Source organism: Macrobrachium rosenbergii, chromosome 31 (assembly GCF_040412425.1).
Source record: "Macrobrachium rosenbergii isolate ZJJX-2024 chromosome 31, ASM4041242v1, whole genome shotgun sequence".
Lineage (NCBI taxonomy): Eukaryota > Metazoa > Arthropoda > Malacostraca > Decapoda > Palaemonidae > Macrobrachium > Macrobrachium rosenbergii.
This window is the reverse complement of record NC_089771.1, coordinates 26,463,944-26,490,226: the sequence shown is the minus strand read 5'-3', so window position 1 is coordinate 26,490,226 and position 26,283 is coordinate 26,463,944. Positions and strand designations below refer to the sequence as shown.

The following is a 26,283-nucleotide window of genomic DNA, read 5'->3' as shown; positions in this document are numbered from 1 at the left end:
ACTTTTCTTCGAGAAATTATCAGTTCTCGATTCAGCTGCCAGTGGTTCAATTTTCTTCGCAAGATCAACCTTGAATCAACGTCTCGGGGGGAAAAGTCACGGAGTCGTCATTTTATGTACCCCACATATTTTTTTAATTCATCGATTTTTGCAACTCTCTCAACAATCACTTTGTCTTGTAATCCCCTTTTCATCTTCAACACAATTATGGCATTCTGTATTTAATCTCTAGCTATTCACTGTTGATAATGCACCTTATCGAAACATCATTGCAGTAACTCCCGTATGAGTCTAGAGTTTGCGTCATATCTGCAGTGGCCTCCCAGGAAGGAGTGGTGGACTGCTTTTTGCTGTAAGATAATTTGAATTGAATGAGAAATGTTGATGATATATACCTGTTTGCTGTCTTTATACCTGAAATATGTGTTCTTTTGATATATCCATTAGTCATTAACCGGCATTCCTGAAGTTCTCATAAATCCATAATTGTTTCAGTAACACTGGAATTGTTCCAAGACTTCAATGCATGTATATTATGCTGACGCTGAATAAATAAATGTTAATGAGGACTCGTGTCGATGTTTCCATTACAATGAACAATAGCATCCTGGTTACATCCTCTGAAGGTTAAACATCATATGAGGCCACATCACAGGCTATGTAGTAGATACGGAAACTCCATCTATACTTCAATGAATGTATATTATATTGACGCTGAATAAATGGATGTTTTTATTACAATTTGCAATAGCTTCCTGGTTTCGTCCTCTCAAGGCTAGAGCAACATATGAGGCCACATCATAGGCCTTGTGGTGGAATACGACAACTGAGACTGAGAAGCATTACTCCCAAATGTCAAAATCAGGTGAGTCAGCCCAATATGCGATCAATGTCATCCACACCCTTAATACTCAATCGCCACTTTTGACACAAGGTTATTATGGTCAATTTCTTTGTGATAAAGTACTCGCGACTCCATTTGTGTAAAGTGAGTATTGAATTTTCGTTGTATCGTTTCTCAGGTAGTTATTGCTCGCCAGAACTGTAGTAACACACGTGAGTTTGTAGGGCAACAAGTCTGTTGTAGTGTGACCTAGCCTAACCCAGTTATCCACATTCCTTTATTTTTTTTGACAGTTGGCCCGTCGACAAGGTTCTGACGTGTATGTTTTACAGAGTTATTTAATCAGACATATTTTAGTTGCAATTAGATCACGATAGAGGCTTACTATTGCTGTTCTCCATTGTAGCAGTCCAGCCTTTTGATTTGTGACCTATTCTACACCAGCCTATGCCTTCGTAAGGCTACAGGCTTAGAGTTAGACTAGGCTCGGTAGGCTAACGAGCGTGTTTTATAATTGGGTGGTTATACTCTTTATCTATGATGTTGAGTAAATGTAGCCTAGGCTTGACTGATGGGGTAATATATTGAATTTTTTTTTCATATGCAGCCAAATATATAATTATGTTTTTTCAACTGGTTATTGTATTTTTTGCATTGCTAACCATTATTATTATTGCAAACCACATTTTTGTATTTTCCCTTCCCCACTAGCTTAAATCTTTATATCCAGTAGTCATGGGTTACCCCAGTGGGAAACCAGCTTTTTTGTTTTGGGGGTAAACCAATGACAACTGCATTGCACCAATCAGAAAGTTATGAAAGGCATTAATCACAATATTATCAGTTGATAAAATATGTAGTTAATGCTTATTAACATTAAAAATCTTAAAAATAGTGTGAAAATGTGGCAAGAACATTTACCGGACTACATCATAAACCTAATAATCTAATCCAAGGCTGCTGGTCTTTACTTGATCAAGAGAGGAATCCCATGTTAAGGTGACAAAGAGCACCATAAATCATAAATGAGAAATACAGGAATTCATTTCAACCTAACCCTGAATACTCCTGACATTTGTGCGTGACATACTCCTTTCATTGAAGTTGAGAAGTAAACAGCTAGAGGGCACACATTTCCTCTTGTCCCATTTCTAGTCTTGGTTATTGGCTCTTTCGTTCAAAGTTTATTTTGTGGAGGAAGGGTATATTTATTTGTGGAAGGGATTAACTCATTGCCAGATGGACAGAGTCGTTTAACATCTATGATGTACTGTATAACTTAGGATCTCCGCCAAAATCACAAGGCCGCCATTATTAAACTGAAGACTTTGCCTTGAAGTCTTGGAGGATTAATAAAACATCCAGATACTTTAGAACAAAAATTTATTTAGTTTTAGTTGGATGAAAATGGTATTTAATTATTACTGAATGGAAAAAGCAAAATGTCTTTAAAGTCAAAATTGTTTTAAGCAGGAAATGGTATTTAATTACTGAAAAAAAGCAAAATGCTCAGATACCAATAGCTCTCTTTTGGAGGTAAAACAAAAATTTATTTAGTTTTAGTTGGATGAAAATGGTATTTAATTATTACTGAACGGAAAAAGCAAAATGCTCACCAAAAATTATACCCCCAGGATATCCCTAATGTCATGATTTAATATGCATTGAAACTGAACTCCAGCTACCTTTCACTGTATTCCCCTTTTATAATTCACGTTTATAAAATTTTGACAGATTTTTAGTAGAGAAAGTGTATGGCCCTAACCTTGTTTAAAATGGTGGTAGAGTACTTTTTTATTTCTTTTTAAAAATAATATATGTATCTTTTCAAAAATATTCTCATATCTCTTTAATATTTAAGATGACTAATGTTATACGATAGAAAAGGTGCAAGTATTTGCATCCAATGTCCAAGATCCACAGTAAGAATAAGAGTGTAAAATAAAACCCAGACTAATGTTATACGATAGAAAAGGTGCAAGTATTTGCATCCAATGTCCAAGATCCACAGTAAGAATAAGAGTGTAAAGTAAAACCCAGTTGTGGTTTCACATTTGTTTGCTCCTTTGAAACCCTGAAATAATTTTGCTTTTTGATGAATGCAGCACCTTTGGCTGTTTTAGTAAAAATAAAAAGAAAAAGGAAGAGAGAGTAAAATTCCTGTAGCCTTGTCTGAAGTCAGAATTTGTAGGGCTTGATATCTGACTCACTTAGTGGTTATATTTGCACCACACCTGGGTGCAGTGAGGAGGTACAGTAATGGGTAACAGCATGTGTGCTCACAAGAAATTGAGCCAGTTGTGTAAACATATTGGGGGATAGAATTGATGGATATGCACTGGAGAAATATCTTTATCTCAGTGGATTATAGTCAAATGAGCATGGGACGTTTTGGCCACAAAAAAGTAGCCATTTAAATGATTAATGATATTGCATTGAAAGAAAGTTAACCATTCTAGACAATTTTCATAAACAGCTCTCCTTTTGTAAATACAGTAGTCAAACTATAGATGTACAGTAATGCATTTTTCATTTTTCCCCAAATGCATCTGCATGTTATCTTAAGGTTATCTGTGCACTCATTAGCAAGGATTTCTTTGCCTCTTCAAGTACAGTATCAGTCTTTCAGGTTCTTGAGCCTAGGTACTACCATTTTACTATACTGTTCCCAGCCAGCTGAAGGAGAGTGTAGCAAAAGAAAATTATGATTGTGTGCTATGAAATACTGCTATAAAATAGTGACTTTTACACCCAAAAATTAGTTATTCTTGTCTTATAAATTATGTAATATAAATTTTGTAATAAGTAATATACAATATAAGGTGAACACAGCCAAAATGTACACTTTGCCCTCACAAATCCTTTGTGTATACAACTTATTTGTGGACACATCTCACTGACGTTTGTGATACTGTTTCTGTCAACTTATGCTTGTATCCCATTTCTTCCAGATTGTAAGAGGCTGTAAATTTTTTTACTAAAATTAGAGCATAATGTCAAGTATAGCTTCAAGCATGAATAGCAAAGGAGGTAAAAAGAAGAAAAGTAAATCTTCAGCACCACCTGGTTCTGAATCGGTAAGCTATATTGTCTTATATTTTCCCTTCACTTCTCCTTTGTGCAGATATATTGTATTTATTAACAGAAAATTTTTTTCCATTAGGTCTTAGTTGCAAGTTAGAGCAGGCTGGCAGTATACTCCAAGTCTCAACATTAAATGTTACAATTTTGGTGTTGAAGAAAAATTAGGAGAAAGTGATCAAAGTATAGGCAGTCCCCGGTTAACGGTGGGCTTGGTTAATGACGATCCGGTTTTACGGGGCTTGTCTAGCGATGAAAATCGGAAATTTTCAGCGCCGAAAATCGCCGATTTCCACTTATCAGCGCCGTTAATTGGGTATTGGCGCCAATACATAACTAACAGAGGCATCGATAACTGAAAATCAGCGCTTTTCGGTGCCGATAAGCCTGAAAATTGCCGTGAAAGCGCCGGAAATCGCCGATTTTTGGTTAGTTGTGATTTTCGGTTATCATCACGCCCCCAGAACGGAACCCCTGCTGATAACCGAGGACTGCCTGTACAATATGATTTGAAATAGAAATATCCTTTCCAACAGAAGAAAATTTTTTAGCAAAGCCAACCATTTAAAAATCGGACTGTAGAAAGATGTGAACTGTGGCAGAAAAAATTTCCTAGAAGCAGGAAAACAGAGGCAAAGTAGATATGGCCTTCATTTCCAACCAGCTAGTTAATTCAAGACTTGTATTTGTCTAAGAAAAATAACACCTAATGGGATTGAACAACCTACATACTGATAGTTTAGCATAGATATTGTTACAGTACGTCAGTCAGGGAAAGACGAGAATTAAAAGCCTTATTTTATAAAGTTATGTCTTTAGACTATAAACTTTCATCATTATTGTTCTGTAGTAAGTGATGTCTTGAATATTACTAGAACATTGGTCTAGGCTCTGCTTACCTTTGATTTATTTTCAGGACCAGAGTGTAGACACTAACAGTTTATCAGCAGAATCTCAGGAGGCGGGACGATCACCAAGCAGTGCACATAAGTCAAGTAAGAAATTTTATTTTTGTTTAGTGCTGCTTTATTTGTGTGTTTTTCAGCTGACTGATGGTATTCAGAAGACTGTAAATGACTGGTTTTTTGTAGTTAAACTCAGCTGTTTGGTCAGATGCCATAGCCCTAGGATATTTTGAAATGGCTGCCCAGCATAATGATATTGCTGCTAAAGGCTTAATTCAGATTTTTATAGAGTACTAGATATTGTTGTTTGTTGTGTTTCAGAGATATATAACTATATAGTTAATGTAAGGTTTCATAACATGTTGTTTAAGAGAGTCATATTATTTATCGTATTGTTTTAATTATTAAGTATTTTCATCAGACTACAGTACATGGGTTTCTTGAGAGATGGTGCTATGTATGCATGCATTTTTCATATTTTTTTCTGAGTAGTATTATAATTATGCAATATTATCTTTTCAGCAAGGAAAAAAGGAGAATGGGAAATATTAGAAGGTCTTAAAGAGGGCCAGAGATTTGATCTTGTCCCACGCAAATTTGAGGGATTCTTGCTCAAGCGTCGAAAATGGCCTCTCAAAGGCTGGCACAAGGTAAGTTATCCACTCATGATTTCAGATTTTATTTTGTACTTAGCCATTAACGTCGAGACATTTTCCTCAACCATGATATAGTGATAGCGTTACTCTGTCTCTTAGCATGTTAGCTTTTTGTGATTAGTTCCTTTAAATACCGTAACGTGGCTTGTTATTTATTCATGGATAGTTGGATCTTTGTACTTGTGAAATCCTATGTTTTTACATATTCATGTGCGTTACATATTCATATTCCGTAGTTTTAGGTATGTTTTATTTTGTGACCAATTTTGGCAAGCAGACAAGTGGAAATGCAATGAAAATTTTACTACAATGAATATAACCAAAACTGATGAAAATAGAACAGGCCCAAAGAGTTTTATGCAAGTAAAAGTTACAGAAGACCTTGGAGGAGATCAGCATGAATGGGGTCCTCGAAAGAATGAGAGGCGATAGGCCTGAATGGTTCACAGAAAGTCATGGGAGACGATGGACTGGAATTTTTAAAGTTAGTCATTGTTTTTTGAAGCTTTTCACAGCATTTAAAAGCTTTTCAGCACTTTTTATACAAAAATTTTAGAAAGGATAAAGGATAAATTCACACTGCACCTTGTGCAGAAGATTTACAGATTTTCTAGGTAAACTATATCTTTCAGTGCACTGATAAGTGGATCTACAACTTGTGAGTTTTTGATGTGGTGTTGCTGTACAGTACGTGAGATTATTTGCAATTTTACTAGTCCACATATGGTAAACTAATTGTGGCCTATGCATAATTACACATGTATAGAGATTAGATGATATGAGATTTGATAGATAATTCTTGGAGAACATATGAAATCTATCTTTATAAATACAGAACTAACAAGGCACAGTGAATTTTAATTTCAGTTCCAAAGATGGAATGCTTTATATGTTATAGTCTAGTTTCTGCTAAATGTAAACTAATGATATATAAAATTAATTCATGAGATGGGATCTCACTCGTGAATGTCTGTGACAGGAAAGTTGCAGACACTTGGAATTTTAATAACTGTTGGAACTTGTTGAAAACTTACTCATGGGCGTAGAGTCCAGTAGATTAATAGACATGCTTTTGTAATTTTTAAATGGGCTTCAGTTTTGATTCTAGTTTTTAAATTTTTAAATTAAGTTTATATTCTACTATATCATGTCACCATGGCACATGAACACAGGACTGAAAGGAATAACTTAGAATTATTTTGAGACATCATCCTACTAGATGAAAAGTTTCTCATTTTTCTTTCATTCTAGTTTTAGACATTTTTTTAGTTAAGAGCCGGGATTCTGTTTTTAGACTGGGATAGATGCTACTCTGCCATGTTTTCATAATGTCCTTACCAACTAATTTTACAAGTACAGTATTACTTCAGTCAAATTTATCTAGATTCTAGACGTTCTAATTTGTGCTACTTAATAGGGATACGATGATACATTTCCCTGACATACTCCCTGTGTATTTTAATAACATTACTCTGAAATAAGAAAGCATTTTGTTGATAATTTTTATACTATGATAATACAACACACTGACATACCCTCATGTAAAGATCTTACATTCCACTGCCATGCCTTCAAAGGATGGATAATTAATGTAGATCAAATTTATAGAGATGTAGGGTATGTCTTTTTGAAGACCACTTTACCCTTTGAGTTTTTGTTTATCTTCCTTCAGAGATACTTTGTCCTAGAGAAGAGCACTTTGACGTATGCCAAGTCTATCGCCGATTTAGCAAGAGGCAGAATCTTGGGGAAAATGGATATTGGTATGTCTGTTATTTCAACAAAAGCCAGGAGGAGAAGAATTGATATTGATGCTGACACTTTGATATTTCATCTGAAGGTACAGTAATGACTCCACTGTTCAAGTTTGAGTATATGCGTGTTTGGTAGATTTGAATACTATTATTCTTTAATGTTTTGTATGTCAGTTTATTTAATTATGAAGTTTTCATTCCACCCTTATAGTGTAAGTCTCGGGAGGTGTACTTACAATGGGTCGAACAGTTAAAACAGCATAGACTGCACAAGCAACACCAAATACTCTACAGCAAGGATCAACAGAAGCTGGCTTCACCAGCATCCCCGTCAGATGATTCTCCTACAGGTATGGTGTATTTTTTAACTGCCATTTTCTTTCATTTAAGGTATGTTAAATCTTAGTGGAAATAATAGCCATTTTGGAAACCAAATATTTATTGACTGTGAGACATTGCATGGGGTATGCCTGTCTTTTATAAAGATGAAGACTTGTTAAATGTCCTTGTGCCCATATACATATATTTAAACTGTTAAATAAATAGGGAGTTGGTATGTGAGTTCTCCTTCCTTTTGGAATGCAGGTTCTTCTCCAGAGTTGCCTTTGTATATTAATTCCAGTGGTAACTCACTATTGGTGGCAAAAATTATGGTAACAAATTCTTGCCTTCACTTTTGGTGAAGTAAAGTTAAATACACTTTACTTTTTTTTCAAGTTCAAGCTGAGACCATAAGATTTCATTGCATTCTATCCACTGAGACCTCTGTACAATTAAATTCATCAAAAAATTAGTTCTCCAAGTATTTGGTTATTGTCATGATGTTTTCAGATAAGTATTTTTTTTTCAACAACACGTTTTAGCTGTGACTCATTTAGTATTGATGTCCACAGGTTCTTAAATAGCAAATAGCTAACAAAATACAGTCCAGAAAGAAATGTAATATATTTCATGTTCCTACGTGTCTCCTGGTTTATAAACAAAACTGTTAAAAATACTAAAATATCTTTTTCAGGCATGCCTCCCACAAATTTATTTTAGATTAAGTTTACAATACAGTAGCTGTAGATACAAATTGCACTTCCATTGTAAATGGAAGGGCTATATGGTAGCTGTTCTTGTTGATCAGTTACCAATTGACATGTTGAGAATACAACTTGAAATAAATAGGTTTTAGCATATAAAAAATCCTTCGTTTGGAAGCATTCGGCTCAAGGCTGGCAGTTTGAGGACAGCTACACCACTGATAAGATTTTTACATTCAACAATAAGGGAGCATTGGGGAAACACAAGGAGTGAGTCTTTAAATAAACAGGAATTAACATTACTTAGGAATTCTTTAATTTTTTTTAAATTAAAAATCCATAAATTTAGATGGCATACTGTGTAATATGAATATATTTCTTACAAGGTTTTGTCAAGTTTTTCATTTAAAATTACTCCTGTATTAGCTTATGTTATTTTATATATATATATTATTTGACATATAGATGCTAAATGAAATAAAACTATTGTTTTGATATTGGCATGATAAAATGATTTTGCTTTGGATTTTTCTCAGTGATTTTGTAAATAGAGTCTCAGTTCCTTCTTAATCTCTGCGTTTTTGCTTCCTAGTGGTATTGAGTTATTAACAGCCAAATACCCATTTGTCAAGCAAAAATGGTCTCTTACACACGCGCACACACACACACAGACTCACACAGGCACACATCTCGGCTAGAAAGCACATATGAATATGCAAAGACCGAATATAAACACAGTGAAGTGTCCCATGAAAACTGGGTAATGATAGAATTTTAACGATCGTAGGTTATGTAGGTCTGGTATTTGTGTTGCTGTGTTTTGACTAAAATTTTTCAGATATTCAGATAAGTTCTCTCAAGGCATAAAATTCTTTGTTGATTCTGTGTCATTGCCTGATGCCATGATTATTTCAACAGATGATAGCCTAACTTTTCTTGAATTTGTGTTTGTAGAAGTATTTGGATACTTTAGTATTTAGATAATTTATGAATACAAGAAGTTTTGCAGGGCGTGAATTCACTAAACTATAAGGTTGTAGAATCTAGGGAATTTCAGAAAGCTAAATAGAACTGTAAATACTGTAAACAAAAACACACTTTGGCTGTAATAAAATCTACCAGTTTTGTGATTGATTGTGAATAAATTTAAAGATAACACTGTATAGTAATTCCACAAGCAATGGTATAAGAAACACTAATAACTTCAAGAATCGAACGTAGATTCTCGATTAGATGCTGCTAGTATTTTTTCTTTAGCTTATTTAAGCCAAAGTTCTGAGGTTAAGTTACTGTACACAAGGAAGTTAATTCTTAGATTCGATTTTATGCTAATGAAGTTTTGCTTTAGTTTCAAATTTGATGCAGCACTGTGCTTGTCCTTTAACAGACCCTTTGATATCAAGTGGACGCACTTCCTTGCCTGGCTCTTTACCGGGATCACATCACAATACATTGAATCGTGAAGGCAAGTCAAATACCTCAACCACATTAACTGGGGCAGCAGCTGGTAAGTTCCAGCAACTCATTAAATGGTGTTTTAGGAATGCCATTGAGATTTGAATGTGTTGCTCACTGAGAAAGAGTCTAGATGCAAAGATGGAGGCTTTTTTATAGAGTTCAGGGGTAATTCCCTATAAGTTTACAAACCCATCATTTACATTGGCCCATTTTGTGTTTCGTCACAATCTTAAAAAACTCCATTCCCAAATGCAGAATAAAGTGGAGGATCATTTACAAGTTAACTGGCTGCTTGCTCATGTATGGCTGTGGAGCTTGCTCTCAGGTAAGAACCCTATCTTTTGGTGTGTCTACCTTGCTATTAGCAAGTTGTTAACTAGACTTAAATGATTTTAGCTATAATATTTATTCCATTCCAGGTAATTCATGTTAGTTTTACCTTTTTCAGCATCAATTTTGTAGCTATTTAATTGGAGTTGAGTGATGGTGATATATTGTCACCTTGATCGGTGAGCTTCATTATCAGTGATTGTTTTACCAGTGAATGGTGTTTTGCCACTTTTCTCTGCCATGTTGAGCAGCATTTACTTGCTGTAATACTGTAAGTACATTTATTTTGCTAGTTTTATACGCTGCGTCATTTTACAGTGCTTTTGGTGTACAGTACTCACTTGTAATGATTTAGCTTTTGACTCAAGAAATTTTTAAGTTGGTGACATGGTAATGAGTGCAGTTATGAGCTGCGCAATTACCCACACCCCTTTTTTCTGCTGTTGCTTAAATGAATAGCTCATTTAGTGGGCCTTTTGACTTTTTATATCATAGAGCAAGTTTTTGTTTCTTGGTTCTTATTCACGTTTTTGCATGCTAATAAAGTTTTTAGCATTTAGCAACATGTTTATGCTAATTACTTGATATTAATGTTCACCATGTGCTGGTGTTTTTGATATCAAGACATGATAAAATGATTTTGTTTTGCATTTTTCTCTGCAGTTTTGTAACAAAAAGTTTTTCAGTTCTTGTTGAATCTCTGCTTTTTCTTTTCTTAGTGTTCATAAGCTGTTAACATTGGTTGCTCCTTAACCATATGAAAGTTTACATCTGTGTACATATGTAAACATTTTACTAACACTTCATCATATAACAAAGGAAACACAGACATGGGGAAGGGCCAAAGTTGACCAAAATGCAATGAAAATATAAGGACCAGGACCTATGGCCAAGGTAGGGGCTTAAGGTCTTTGCTGAGCATACGTTCATTACGTTATGCAATCACAGCAACATGTCAGCTTCTACATTAGTAGGTACTGAACTTGAGAGATAAATTGTCTGCTGCTGTATATTATACAGCTATGTACCTACCTGACGGGTGATATCAAAGTGCTTGATGGGTTGTATGAGAGAACGAGCTACGATGGCATTAATTTTTTCACAGTTTTCATGGGGTTTTATCATAGACACCTTACTTTCCAACAGAATAGCTTTATGCTTATTAGCATGAGCACTAGAAACTTTCTTTGAAGGCAAGGCACTAATTATTCAAGACAAATTCACTGCAAATAAGACTTAGTAAATATTGTAACACGCATGCAAGCACACATTTGAATTCACTCACCGCCTAGAACTAACGATGACGCATGGCCAAACACTAGAGTTAGAACAACATATACTAAAGAACAATTAACACATTTTGAAGTTCCTAAATGGTTTTATTCTGAGTACGTATATTAATGTACATGCATATTTTTGTATATTTTAACATTTGTTTTTATGTGATTTGTCACTTTTTCTATTGATTTTTGTATTTATATGGCTGGAACTATGCACATGTAACTGTACAGTACATGTGGCTGAACGTCATGCAAATAAAACAATATTTTTAACATTTTTAAGCCTTTAAATGATATATTTCTCATTACTGTTCATTATTTTATATATATATATATATATAACATTTGTTTTATGTGATTTGGAATTTTTTTTTATTGGTTATGGTTTTTCATAGCATTTTAAAAGTTATTGGTGATGTATGTGTGAATATGCAAAAATGGATGAAGATTTTTATTTTTCCTTTCAATTTTTAATGAAAATAGCCGTATAAAAAAAACCTTATCTTTAAAAAAATACTCATAGTAGCATGAATCTTAAAATGGAGAAACAAATTGACAGTTATGTAACTGTGCAAATATATTTTGAAACAACTTAACTTGAAGCATTGCTGTGTTTTACAATTTTTGGTTAAATGCATATCCACTGTCTCTGCTTAATGCCAGAAAAAAAATTACCCATATTTTTGTGCCATAAGCAGATAATCTGCATTTCAAAATGTAAACTAAATGACAGTGCAACCAGAAGAATAGTGGATAGGTCATATCTACTGGGTAGTAATATTAAATATGTAAAGTTAATTTTTGTAATGAGTGGTTCTTAATACTGTACAGTATAGTGGTAGGTTTATGATTATGAAATTCATCTAAACATATGGACCTCAGAAATAATGCAAGATCCATAAAAAAGAGCAAACATCTATTTCACCCAGTATGAAATTGTTTTAAAACAATTGTTTTGATTTGAAACATGTTTTTCAATCTAGTATTAGCTATCGTTTATTGACTATATATTGAAGAAGAGTTGGTGCGCGCTCTCTCTCTCTCTCTCTCTCTCTCTCTCTCTCTCTTTTTTTTCAGGTCCCAATAGCATTCAGTTCACTATTTCAGGCAGCTTTCTGACAATCAAACCCATGATATTGCCTGGCACGCACTCTCTTCCCTCTTTTTTCAATCACCCTGCCTTCAGCACTTACATGAAGTGTATTGGATGAGGACAGAGAGCTTTGAGGCTTTCTAGTATAATAATACTATAGAAAAGCCCTCTCTTAGCTCAGGATCATGTTTCCTTCCCTTGTCTTCTTTGGTGGTGGCTTATTTTCTTCAATGGTGCCATCATTCATTTAACCCAGGATCCTCCCTCATAAGTGGCTTCATACTTATGTAGTGGCAGCAATCCTGGCTTCAGCTAGGTAGGCTGACCTCTGTTTCTGTTGGTGTTTCAGGGATTAGCAACTGCTGAGTTTAGTGGTTATGGTCATGTACTGCATCTTAGGTACTGCACCTCTTGGACCATATTTTACAGTCGCCTAATTTTAGGGTTTCTTCTGCAGCTTGATCCTATTTTGTGTATTGCAATTTTTGCTGATGTGAACGATGTGTTTGGAAGTTAAACAAATCAAATTCTTTTTTAAAATTTTTTTGACACAAACTTAGCCGATCTTCTTCCTTTGGTTTGTGAATAAAGTGTTTAAGTAGACCTACAAATTGTGAAATGTAAAGAAATGCTATAAAAAAAATTTTTTTATTGTTGGTGATGTAATATCCATTCATAACACTTTCAAACAAAGGCTACAGTATTTGTACAATGTTTTAATGGTTATTTTATGCCAAATAGGCATTCATTATTAATGTTGTAAGACCTATTTGAATCTTATTGTTTAAATTCCATCCCTCTATCTCTTGGGATTAAATATTTTCCTTTATTTGCAGGGGCTGGAACTCTGCGAGCATGGTTGGTAGACAGCTCTGGATTAGAAATTTTGACAAAAGATATAAATACTACCCAGCAGCATGTTCAGCAGTTGTCACACCTTCTAAATAACATAGAACACCAAGATGACTTGAGTGTTAGTATCCTAGTTTTCAAAGGAATATGTATTTTAGAAATTCATATATTTGTAAATAGGTGATAATTAGATTTGAATTTTTATTTACTAAATGATTTTTGGGACAAAGAAAGGTACCAGTCATGCCTCTGTAATTAAGTTTCATACTTCCTAAGTAGTTTGAATGTAAATGATATTGTTAAGTACAGTAATGCATAAAATCTATTGACTTTGTGTCAGAAGAAGACTTTTACAAATTGCTATTCACATTGTAGTAGTTTATTTTTTTAACTTGTTCTCTTTTTTGTATCGTTTAGCATGGGGAGCCCACAACACCTTCTACCAAGTCAAGGAGAAAATTCCGTTTAAGGAAACACAAAAGTAATAAATCAACTGGAGGTGAAATAATTATTAACACAAGCCCTGGTAAAGGAGCCACTGATCAGGTTGATGCAGTTATGCCTTCTCTTGTAAGTATGTTTATTGCTCATCATAGGTAGTATTGAAGTTCATCACTGTTCCGTAATGGAGGTGTTATGTTCACTTTGAAGTAAAACTGGATTACTGTCCATGGCAGTATGTTGAACATTATCATTCATAGGATATGGTGAGGTTGAAATTGTTTAAAAGTGCATTGTTTCTGTGTTTAGGGTGATTTGAATAATTTTTTGTGACTGTTTGATTATTTATTTTATATCATGTGTTAATGTGCTCCTGTTTTTCTGATTATTTTGTATTCCCATGTCAGTTTCTTTATAGTTCTCTTTATTTGTGTGATTTCTGTAGGTTTAAATGATTTTTTGTCTGCATGTACTTATAGCCTGTGTTACTTATTGGCAATGATACATAAGTTCTCTGGAGCTGGTGGGGCCCCTTGTTGATTTGTTTGCTAATTTATTCTGTTTTGTTGATAGTTAATGGAAATTTGGGTTAGAGGGCATTACCATTGTTGATACATAAAATACAATTCTGTCTGAAATATGAAAGATGTATACTGTAGTGCTACAAGTACTATATATACAAGCAGTCAAGTGGTTGGTTGTTGCTTTGAGGCTTGACATCATGGAAAACATTTGATATGGATTTTTTTTTCTTTCTTCCAGCTGTGTAGACCCTTATGTTTGCTTCTTCCTCTAGTGTTTGATCTGGAGGTACTGGTCGATTATCATCTGCATGCATAGCTTAACACTCAAATTTTTCCTCGTCCTTTTGGATGCCTCACTTGGTATATGTAGTTAACCAACTTGTTTGTGGTTATTAAAGATTTTCTTAGTGACCCGAAAACAAATGTAAACAGATGAAAGTTACTTAAGTATCAAAAGAGGGAAAGGTCAAATTAAAAATAGATGGAGAGCTAGCTATTAAGAAACCAGTGGCATTTCAGGCAAAACCAGCCGTTATTGTTTGATGGATATTTAGAGTCTGTTTTTAATTATATTAAAGGCCTTAGCAGAAGCTTAAGTCATTTCATTTTTGTTGTGATGAGAAATGTTTTTGTTCTATTCAACCCTTTGATGAATAGATGTTCTCTCTTTTCCAGCAAGTCGATGGTAACCTTTGTGAACTTCGTCCTCTCAGTAGTAGTAACCCAACGTTAGCTCTTCATAATGCTCATGGGAATCAGTATGTGCGGCCACACAGTTACTCTGACAATGCGTCAGCAGTTGTAGCAAGTAATCAGCCTCCGAACACACCATCCCCAACTTCCCAGACTTCATTTTCTAATCCACCACAAATCACACTTTCAATGGAGAGCTCTTCCAGGGAGGACTTCACAGTTTTAGCTAAAGAAGGTGTGTTTTTATTTCCTGTTAAATGTATGGCAAATATACATACTGTATTGCAATTTTTTCTGTATTATCAAATGTGTATGTTCTCTGAAAGGTTGATACAGAATGCAAATATCATAATTGGGTAGATATTTGAAGTTGTTATGTGGGTTATGTGTATATAAGGATGAAGAAATAGTTGGGCGGCATTATTCAAGGTGACTACTTGTTCTATAGAGACAGTCGAATGCATGCAGCGCACCAACAAAAAATTAAAGCCAACAACTCGTGAATGTGCTGCCTTTTTTTTTTTTTTCTCAAAAATATTGCTAGCCAATATTGGGGTACATCTTGGAGGTCAGAGCATCTTCACTGCCAGGAAATATCAGTGTAGTTAGCATTATTAAAAATCAATCATAATGAATAATTTGCAACATTTATAAATTGATGCAACAGATCAAATCTAGTGTAATGAGAAAATGTTCATTGTTGCAGTGGGATATCTTGGTGAAAAAGTATATTTTTTTTAGTGTTGAAGATCAGTTAAGTCGCTGATATTTGATGGCTACCCCATATGATCCAGTACTTAAGTGACATATACGCGCTGCAAAATTTCTTAGTAAAATACAAATTATATTCATTAAGTTAGGAATTATTGATGAAGATTTATGCCAGAATCTCTGACTTAACATTTTCAGTGTGAGCAGTTATTTTGTTATAATTGCTTTTTTCACATAAAGATGAGTTTCGTTTGGCCAACCTGTGAGTTTTAAAACTATTTAAAAACAAGTTTTTATACAAACCTAGTATTCACAAGTATCCTTAATTCCATGGAACACATCTAAGTGCACCAATTTAAGATGTCAAGCTGCAAGGACTGATTGCAAATTCTGCCTAGGTACAAAATGACTGATAAGTACTTGCTAAGACTTGGCTGGTAGACTTGGATGAAAAAGGAGCTTGGCAACAGTCTCCAGGAGGCAATGCACCCCGTCCTCAGTTGGGCATACATGCTTCTAATATCTTACCATAAAAGGCATGGTTCCTTTTCAAGTTCTAGCTGAGAGACCCTGGAACCTAAGGAAAGAGCTAATCTTATCTTTGATATCAATCTTCTCAGAGGACCTCTTGTGGGTCCAGACAGCAGTGTACAGGCAGTCCCCGGTTAACGGCAGGCTCGGTTAATGGCAATCCGGTTTTATGGCAATTTTTGGTGCCGAAAATCACTGATTTCCGCTTATCGGCGCCGATAATTGGGTATTGGTGCTGATACATACCTAACAGAGGCATCGTTAACCGAAAATCGGCGCTTTTTGGCACTGATAAGCCCCGAAAATCGCCGAAAAAGCCCCGGAAATCACCGATTTTCGGTTAGTGGCGATTTTCCGTTATCATCACACCCCCAGAATGGAACCCCCACCGATAACCGAGGACTGCCTGTATTCCTTTCTTGTGATGGAATGACGACCATGTTACAGTTATTGGTGACTCCTGATGTTTGTATGGTTCTAACATCAGTGCAATCCTTTGTGTCTGGTTGTCTGTTCCATGTGCTTAAATGGGGAAAATGTCATGGATGAAACAAAAGGAAACATAAGCCCAGCGCTCCAGAAAACAGGATATAATAGATACACATAAGCAAAAAGAAACATTCAGTCAGTCTACGCAAAGGAATAGAATTCTATACATTCCAATAACAGTTACTCAGCACAGTGCTGTGTTACCATTTTGAGTTGAAAGAAGACAAAATCAAAGTTACAAATAGTAGTATGCTGGAACATTGAAACAAGGAAAAGGAAATTAGTGAAGTCTAAGAATACACAGCTTCTTGTCACCATACTAGACTCATGACAAAGAGGGTTCTTACTTGTCTGGAACACAGGACCCATTACAGCTGTCCAATCAGCATATGATCTTTTTTCTTTGTTTGAATCAGAAACAAACTCTATAGGATTCATGACAACCAGAAATGTGGGCTAATGTAAATGTTGTGTTTGTTGTAAAACAAAGTAACGATGGTTTGGTATGGTTCCTCTATAATAATTTATGTAAATGATTAGTAGGTATGTGCGTAACCAAGTCAGGCAGTAAATGCCCATTAAGTTTTATTTTTATATTTCCAGTTGTTAGTCAGATATGTCAAGTTCTTCGTGGAATTCAGAGTGAGAGAGAAAAATTGCGTCAAGCACTGGAATCAGAGTCAAATGTTTTATCATCCCACAACACTACTTCCATTATTGCTGCTCTTAGAAATTCATTGAATCAGGTAAGTGACACCTATTTTGTTCCAGTATAGTTATAATTGATTATTTCACATATATTCAAACCTTATCTTGTTTTCCCCAGTCCTTCACTCAGAAGAGGGGTAAGGTTAGCCATCTCATTAACCTTTCACACTTAAAAAAAGATGAATCGATAGGTTTTTCCCTTCAGCTTTTATTATAGAAGACTCACAAATGTAAAGATTTCTTATGCCCTGCAATATTGCCTACGTCGGACTCCCAGAAGAAAAAAAGTCGCAGAATTTTAGGTCTCTCATATATGTATACCAGGGAGAGACTAACAAAGGTTGCACTCCTCCAAAAATTCACACTGTTCAACTAAGAGGCATATTAGCTCATTTATCCAAGAAAAAGGCAAAGAAAGTGTCGAAAGGCCCCTTTACTGCAACAGATTGTGATAGGAAAATAGAAAAGACAGTTAAAAATACTAAAATGACAAAACTTGAATAATGAAGTCAAAGTGGAGTATCAAAAAAGTGTCAGCTCCTGTAGCATCCATAATCAGTTAGTGGAAACAGCTGTTTGAAGTCATACAAAAGGCAGTAGAAGTATTTATGTGGCTTGACATTTGTGGAAAGCAAATAAACACATGATATATTGAAGTATAGTAACGTACAAAACATAATAAACATACAAAATATTGAAATATACTGACATTACAGTGCAACAAATGAAAAACAATACATTAACGGTTGAAAAGTAGAGCCTTTATAAATTCAGTTTTGGTAATGGTTTGGCATGGCAGAATTATCTCATTTGTGTCCATGAATTTTGAATGTGAATGTAATCTTGCAATTGCAGGCTTTGCAACAGAATGCTGAGCTAAGAGGACGTCTTGCAAGGATCCATGCTGATTCTGATTTGACGGATATTTCTGTTCCACCCTCCATGTCTGAGATGGTAATAACTTATGATTATTTTATTGTTACATTAACCTTAATGAAAGCATTACTTTGAACAAAGGTGATATAACATAGAGAAGTATATTTTAATGTGTAGTTTATGCATCCAGACTGTGAACAGGCCTTATATTGTAGCTATGCCAGTATTAGGCACCAGTGACATTTGTCACTGGAAACAAGTATTCCGTTTTCCTAATATTAATGTTTTCCTTTCATTCAACACTTGTCATATTCTTAGGTTGGGGGAGGAATCATAGCAGCAACTCGTTCAGGTTTTGTATGTTTACCTATTATCTGAGGCATTTCTTAATTTTCCTGTATTTTTATTGACCACGTTACTTATGTTATTTGTAATAAACATCATGCAGTAAACAATGGACCTAGGATAAAATAACAGTTTCCTTTGGATTAAAAAATTCTACCTGCACAAGCATATTTGCTTTTTTGTTTTGGACAAAAGGCTTTTTTAAAGGGTACGACCTTAAACAGTTTAAGCAGTAGAGTAGCATATTTTCTAAATTAGCATTTTTTGAAGCCAATAGTATGCTGATATTTTGGACTGTCGCCAAGAATAACAGTGTGTGACAAATTGTTACTATTTTAGTGAAAATTTGGTGCACGCATGACAACTTATCTTCATCCAAGGGTAACAAGTAAATTTTTTTGGTATGTGGGCAATTTACAGTCTTCTTATGGTAATAGAGGTTATCATACTGGTGACAAATTGGACAATTGTGTCTTTATGATAATTTCCAAAATAATTGTTTTTTATTTCAGACTTCTGGACAACTTAATACAATTAAAAAACAGCAATCTGGTAAACCAAGTCACCATTGGGTTACCAATGCTTAATGTCTTTTCACTCTTTTGCAGCTTCACAAGTCGCTTCACACTTCTTTATCTTATGAGAGTAGTTCATGCTTTAGTGCTTCCGAGTACTTTGACGCTGCTGATGCATTTAGCGATGCAGGTGGCACAGACACTAGCTCTGAGGCTTCCTCTGATAATAGTTCCTTTACAAGTGAAGCAAGTGATGCTGGAACAGATGCTCACCCAAGTGGTAAGTACACTGCGAGAGTCTTTGTTCTGTCACCAAAAAGATACTGACAATATTGGTGATTTAATGTTTGTCCATACCCATCAATTGACTTGTTGTTGTACAGTTTGTGCATGCTGCATCCATGTATAGTAGTATCTTGTTATATACAGTTAATGAGTGGTGTATACCCTTAATCTCATGGAAAATGCAATGAGAGATTTAGAAACATGTTTCTATTACCGTAGCACTATGTGTATATTCTATCACTGGAATTTTTTCTCTTTTTTAACCTAGTTGCGGACAGTGAGGATGTCAGTAAGTGTTCAGAAAATGATATTGATATTGTGTTCGAGATACTTTGTTAAACTGTATGAAGTGATACGTGGCTTTTGTAAGGTTTATTGACATTTTGTTATGGTTTTATGTAATGTGTAGTTCCCCATTTAATAGTACATCTACACAAGTCATCATCTGCAAAGCTCAGTTCAGAAAATAGTTGTTCTTCATTTGCTAACAGCAATGGCAGAGGCTTTAGTTTCTTTTGGATAGGGGTTACTATGTGAAGACTAAGTCCTTGAAACTTATGTTTCCTTGTATATAATGACAGAGGTGTAGCCTTTAGTAAAATTAAGATTTTTTCTGTTTACAGTAAAATCCTTGTATATGCAGGGAAGTAGTTTTCAGTCCCCTTACACAAGCATGTATTTATGTAAGAGCAGAGCCTCTATAACAGAGTACAGTACACCATGAATATGTACAGTATTTTGTATTTATACAAAATTAAGCTAGGAAATGGAAGGACCTAAGAAAAAGAGAAGGAATGTATATTTGCCTCTATTAAGGAGTTCCAGTGAGTGATAATCAAAAGTACTATGCTTGTTTCATTTACAAACTTATTCAGGTATGAAAAAAAAAAAAAAAAACATGAATCATATGTTAATTTTTAACATTGCATTGGGTATTTGAAACAAAGAACAAGATAGGCCTTAACAAATAGAGTATCTTTCAGAATGTCAGGAACAATTGAGTTCTGCAGAACTTCTTCAAAGGTTCGCTAATGGGAAAAATTGTGATAGGGAACTGCTTTTTTTACCTTTTAATTTCATCCAGAAGCTATTCCAGGAGTTTTATATCTTTGTTAATGCTATGGATGGTTTTTGCACCACTCTCCATCCATGGATTGACATCCATAACTTTGTCCTAAGTCTTGTGCCTCATTGAAGATGTCCTTGTCACCTCCTCGTGTGTTTCTTTTCCTCATCTTTTTTTCCATTAATGATTTAATAAGGTCTCCAAGTTCTTCACTTGCTTAAATATCTATATGACTTCTATTTTGTTCTTCCACTTCATCTAGTAGATCAACAAATCCTTCCCTTCCAAATTTTTTTCCTACCTTGAAGATTTTCTCTGTTCATGAGTCCCAGGCTTAAACATAGTTATTCAGTAAATTCACTCCATACAGGCTTCCAGTATTCACGTTACCATTTCTGAACCTGGTTTATCTGTTGTGAATTTTATGAAATTCAGTTACTCATGGAAATGGGGAAGATTTCCATCATTGCAAGGCTTCCAGGTTTTGGGTAGCATCATTGGCTTTTTGGTTGTGGTCAAACTCTGAACAAGTGGACATAACCTTCATAACGTGGATTATAGTTTGGTCAAAAGGCTGCAGTAATGAGATCATGCTGTGAAGTCAAAACAAAATCACAGCATTTTCATCTTTGTATTGAATGGATTTTGGTTGGCCTGGTGCAGTGTTTGTTGTGAGAAAACTTTAAAAGACAAACTTTTCTCCTCTGAGTACAGTATTTCTATTCTTTGAGGATGAAACAAAGGTGAACCATTATGTAAACCATTTTGTAAACAAAATGTTAGTGACCTATTATGTTGCAAGAAACCAGTTAAATGACTCTTCACTTTGTTCTTGAGGTCTGATTGGTTGTTGGCAAGGTAACTGATAACTAAATGATACCATGCATCAAAACTAGTCTGTCCTTCCATGTCTTGAATCCTTCAGACTGACTTGCACTTTAATGTATTTACTGCATATTCTGTTGGAGATCTTCTTTCAGAAAAGTCCTGTCTTCATCGTGGTTAATCATTGTATTTCTGAAGCAACTCTTAATTTTAAAGGAAATCTGACACTGCCTTCCTCATTGACAGACTTTATTTCTCTTGTTATTTTTATTTTATTTTTTGTCCATACTTGCTATAAATGGTTTGGTGCTAAGTGCTGTGTGACTTAACACCTTGCCATTGAATGGAACACTCTTGGTGTCACAGTCATTACACTTGGTGTAAGGGTTGATATCTGGAAGTCATCATATATGCTGAGTGCTTTCCAACTTTCCAACTTTCTGTCCTAACATGTTCCCAACCAGTGGAACACTTTGTAAGGTCATGTCTTCTTACTATACATTCAGAATCTTTTCTATTTAAACTTTCAGTTGCAGGTGCACAAAGAATCATACATCTTTTGGACAATTTGCTCTTGATTAACATTCTAGCCACTTCTGAAAAAAAAAAAGTATACCTTAGTTTAACCAGACCCACTGAGCTGATTAACAGCTCTGTTAGGGCTGGCCCGAAGGATTAGACTTATTTTATGTGGCTAAGAACCAGTTGGCTACCTAGCAATGGGACCTACAGTTTATTGTAGAATCCAAACCACATTATACCGAGAAATGAATTTCTATCACCAGAAATAAATTCCTCTAATTCTTCATTGGCCGGCTGGAGACTCAAACTCGGGCCTAGCAGAGTGCTATCTGAGAACTCTACTGACTCGTCTAACGAGGAACTGAGCATTGTCATCGTGTGCAACAGATCCATAATTTCAGTTTCTTCATTTTCTTAGTGCAAAGACTTTGGTGGCAGTCTTGTGCTGGCTAGATTTTTCATCATCACTGTTATTGTACTTTGAGACCATATTAACAGTTCTTAGCTCAAGAAAACACCGAACAGAGCAAAAAGGTGAAATAACTAGAGATTGATGAAATACATGTGAACACAGTAGATAATAAGAAATGACTCAGCAATGCACTAGAGGTTTATGGAAGGCTGGATAATGACACATGTTCAAGATGGCAGCTGGGTGCTTGAAATTGAAGTCAAACATTGCAAACTCTTTTCCTTACCTTTGTTATTTTAGTTAACGTTCTGCTTTGGCACAAGTGAATACATGTGCAGTACAGAACTGCTGTATCTTGATTTGCAAAATTTTATGCTTGATTTGTAAAGGATAGGGCTTAGGTTTTTGTTGAATCAGAACTTTTCTTTGTATATGAGGCCATTTTTGGAATTCTTTTGATGTTCCAAATGCATTATACAGAGTATTTTGATAGTGAATAATGATTTATGGTATTATCCAGGGCCAGAGAATTAAGTGTGCATATTCTGTAGTTCAATTATGATATAGAAAAGTAAATTTCAATTTATAAGTCCACCATTAGTTAACGATGACCTTTTTTTTTTTGTGACTCCAGGCAACTGAATGTTAATCAATCTGTCAGTCTCATCTTGTTTTCCATATATATGAGTAGTTTCTCTGTTGTAGCAAGTAATAATGTACTGTAATAGAATACTTAAAACTGAAAAATAATTTTGCAACTGTAGCTTTATTATTTGTAGCCGTAGGAAATACAGTACAGTACTTGAAGACTATTTTATTGTTGTGTACATTTTTCAGAATCATACTTTCATATTGGACTTCATTGGCAAGCACAGTCCAGATCAGCACATTATGATCTAAAGGTTTACAGCTTTTATAGAATTCCTAAAATTTTTTCAAACCATTATTCAATAAAACTGTAATTAAAACACACTGTATATAATTCATTAAGTAAATGTTTTACTGTTTCAACTGTTAAAGATGATTATATTTGTGTGGTAAATAACAAGTGAAGCACTTCACTGTTTGAGAAGCGAGTGATTTGGAGTGCTTTATAAACATCAAATGGCAAAAATTTTGGGATGAGGATAAAAGTAGAACAGCAGGCACGAGGCAGAAAGTAGGAAGGAACGTCTCATGTTATGACATGAGTATGGGCTAAGAATGATAAAGTCAGTGAATGTATATTTGGAAGGGAGGACACAATTTATTATAAGGTCATATCAGGTCAAAATTGTGCCAAAGTCTTGTAAAGTCATTGTTGCAGATTTGATGGTGTCTTTTATGTAAGCTTAAATTGTATAGCTTTACCCACTTTCATGTTGAGTGAGGCTCTCATCCATTGATACTTTCGTTATCCATGTTTCTGAAGATCATGACATCACTGCATCATTCCTTATCTGTTTATGTAATTTGTCAGTCTAGTTTCCTTCATGTGTAAAACTTTTTTTTTTTTGGTGTAAGAATGTCACTTCTTGTGTCTGAACCAAAATGTATTTTTTTTTTTTTGTTCTTTCTTATAGATGCCTTTAACATGGGTATTTGTAACACCACCCCAGATTAGATGAAATAATAGAAAGAATAATAAACTGCAGTATTTTAATGAATACTGCATGAATACTTCATGAATGAAGCCAAACTGAATTCATTTGAAGGGGGCATTCTCTCTTGTCGGTAGGTTGGTTGCCTGAATGTGGAGTCAGTATGAGTTTGGATTCAGTTTGAATTAGTCTTTTGCCCCAGAAAAAACTAAAAGTAAAAATTAGATATAAATTTTTTTTAAAATTTAGACATTTCTATCTCAGTTGTTAGTGTGAGACTAGATAAACTGTAAGACTGTGCTGGTAACTGTGATCTGGACTAATACTGTAGATTTTAATGTGTACTGTACGTGAATGTAGTGTTGATGAGATTGAATACCTAAGTAATTTATTGCCAGATGCTTTATATTGTTGATAGGAACATATCAGACTAAGTTTTAAGTCCAATGAACAAGTAAACCTTGATAAGTGGTGTAGTGTGCATTGGTGTAGATGTAAATCCCAGTAGTTTTCATAAATTATAGTGATAAATTTTATAGTTGATTGTTATTAGTAATTAACAAGGATGATTGCTAAATCATTATAGGTAATTCAGTTGGTAGATGTAGTGTAGTTGGCAACTTGGAAATAGCTTTGGTATGTCAAGGTTTACAGCAACTAAAGTTGTAAAAGTGGCTATGTAACATTTGTTTTATACAGAATATGCTTTATTAATAATAATCTGTTGAAATGTTTGGGTAGTTGCTGTATTTTATATATTGCAGGTGTGGGTATTATTGAAATTACTGTTTATAAGTATTTTCATTTTAATTGCATTCATTGTAATATTTCATATTAAGAATTGCATATCATTTTTATGTAATATGGTATTGTGAAGCCTGTTGTTAAGGTTTGTGTTTGACAGAGCAATAGTATTTATAGGCATTTTAACCAAATAACAATCTTTGTACTGACATTTGTGAAAGTACTGCCCTCTTAGACGTACTTTAAGGTGGAACGTCCTTTTAATGTACAGACCTTTCCTTTGTGAGACTTACCACACAATTTAACAAATAGAGAAAAAGATCACAGTCTCCCAGTCCAATCTTCCGTTTACGCACAGAGAGGATTGGTTAATGATATTGGCAGAGACCACACAGAATCAAACATACTGATATCCCTCTGGAGAAGTCAGCAACCCCCAGAACAACCCGAGAAGTAACATCCAGACTCCCATCGTCTTCGCTCCCCTATGCCCAATTCACTATCAGCGTTTCACCCTAGGGCATCTGGTTGTCTTCCACTAAACTATCTACTACCGAGACAATTAGATGTGCACCTGGTACTTCTCCTGGTCATGTTTTTCTGCCTTTTCAGTATTACTTTCCATAACTTAAATGCTACTAGACATGAGTAGACTATACTTCATTTTTAGTGTTTTTCCTTTCCATCTTTCTTCATTTAAGGTAGTGTTCTTTTGTGTGGGCTCGTTTTCTAATTTTATCAAGATTAGGTATAAAGGTTATTCATTGAGATTTGTTATTCATCAGTTGGGCATGTGGACTGCATTTGTGATATCCGGTATTTACATTTTTTCCATGTGAATTACATTTTCTTTGGCATCTGCTGCTTTAAAGTTTTTCATGCTTGCTTGGTGAAAATGAGAAAAAAAACTGGATTTTTTGATTAGTAACCTTAGTATCCCAGTTCTGTTTGGTAGTGGCTTGTCAAGAGTTTTATATAAATGAGTTCAATATAAGATTTGTAGTGAGTTTCACATTTCAGAAAGGTTTATACATGACGAGGAGCACCAAAACCTCCTTAGACATGTTTTTTGAGGTTTCTGTATCATAGTATCATGAAGATCCTTCTTATGTTTCAGAGCTAATTATTTTCTCTTATTTTAAATTTAGCTGCAGAAATTGAAGAAGATGGAAAGTGTTTCACCGGACGTCGTACCCGCCTCCCAGCTCCAAGACCTATTACCGAGGACTTTTCTGTGTGGAACTTCTTGTATAAAAATATTGGCAAAGATTTATCAAAAGTCTGCATGCCTGTAACTCTCAATGAACCCCTTAATATGCTTCAAGTAAGTCTTCATAATGTATTGAATTTTTTGTATAAGGTAACAATTTGTAACTCAGGTGATTCCAGCTGTCCTTTTACATAATCATCAGAAAATATCCCAATATATCTTATGAAAATTTATGTTTTAACATTTGGAATGGAAAAATTACTATTTCGTTTTAAACCATGAGTCATAACTCAAATGAGTTAGCAGCGCATTAATGCACATAAATACTTCTCCAGAAAAGAAAGTTGCTGCAGAAGTAGAAGTGATTTACAGCTTGTGTTGGGAGGTGAGACCAGATATAACTTAGTGTGGTCTCTGTTTGAACATAGGTAAGCCCCTCAAAAGATGAATGGCTTACCAGCCTGTCATATTTTATTGAATATGCATTCACGTGCCCTTTGTTGGACAAAGCATCCCTCCTAGGCTTCC

The 26,283-nt window shown here is 34.8% G+C and overlaps 1 protein-coding gene across 6 annotated transcripts in view; it reads left to right on the top strand.

Annotated features, from left to right (window-relative positions):
* Window positions 1-844: 844 nt before the first annotated feature.
* LOC136855447 (oxysterol-binding protein-related protein 3-like) overlaps window positions 845-26,283 on the top strand; it is a 41,699-nt gene continuing 16,260 nt past the window's right edge. The window contains exons 1-15 of one of the 6 annotated variants that reach the window (XM_067132493.1): window positions 855-988; window positions 3,796-3,921; window positions 4,842-4,920; window positions 5,353-5,480; window positions 7,159-7,326; window positions 7,452-7,590; window positions 9,653-9,730; window positions 13,263-13,399; window positions 13,696-13,848; window positions 14,919-15,171; window positions 17,271-17,413; window positions 18,231-18,329; window positions 19,205-19,391; window positions 19,665-19,685; window positions 25,694-25,869. In XM_067132493.1, the coding sequence (XP_066988594.1) occupies window positions 3,838-3,921; window positions 4,842-4,920; window positions 5,353-5,480; window positions 7,159-7,326; window positions 7,452-7,590; window positions 9,653-9,730; window positions 13,263-13,399; window positions 13,696-13,848; window positions 14,919-15,171; window positions 17,271-17,413; window positions 18,231-18,329; window positions 19,205-19,391; window positions 19,665-19,685; window positions 25,694-25,869 (1,845 nt within the window). In that variant the 5' untranslated portion in view covers window positions 855-988; window positions 3,796-3,837. Of the gene's footprint in view, window positions 989-3,795; window positions 3,922-4,841; window positions 4,921-5,352; window positions 5,481-7,158; window positions 7,327-7,451; window positions 7,591-9,652; window positions 9,773-13,262; window positions 13,400-13,695; window positions 13,849-14,918; window positions 15,172-17,270; window positions 17,414-18,230; window positions 18,330-19,204; window positions 19,392-19,664; window positions 19,686-25,693; window positions 25,870-26,283 lie in introns of all 6 variants that reach the window. The other 5 variants (XM_067132490.1, XM_067132491.1, XM_067132495.1 and 2 more) reach the window with 5 other exon arrangements.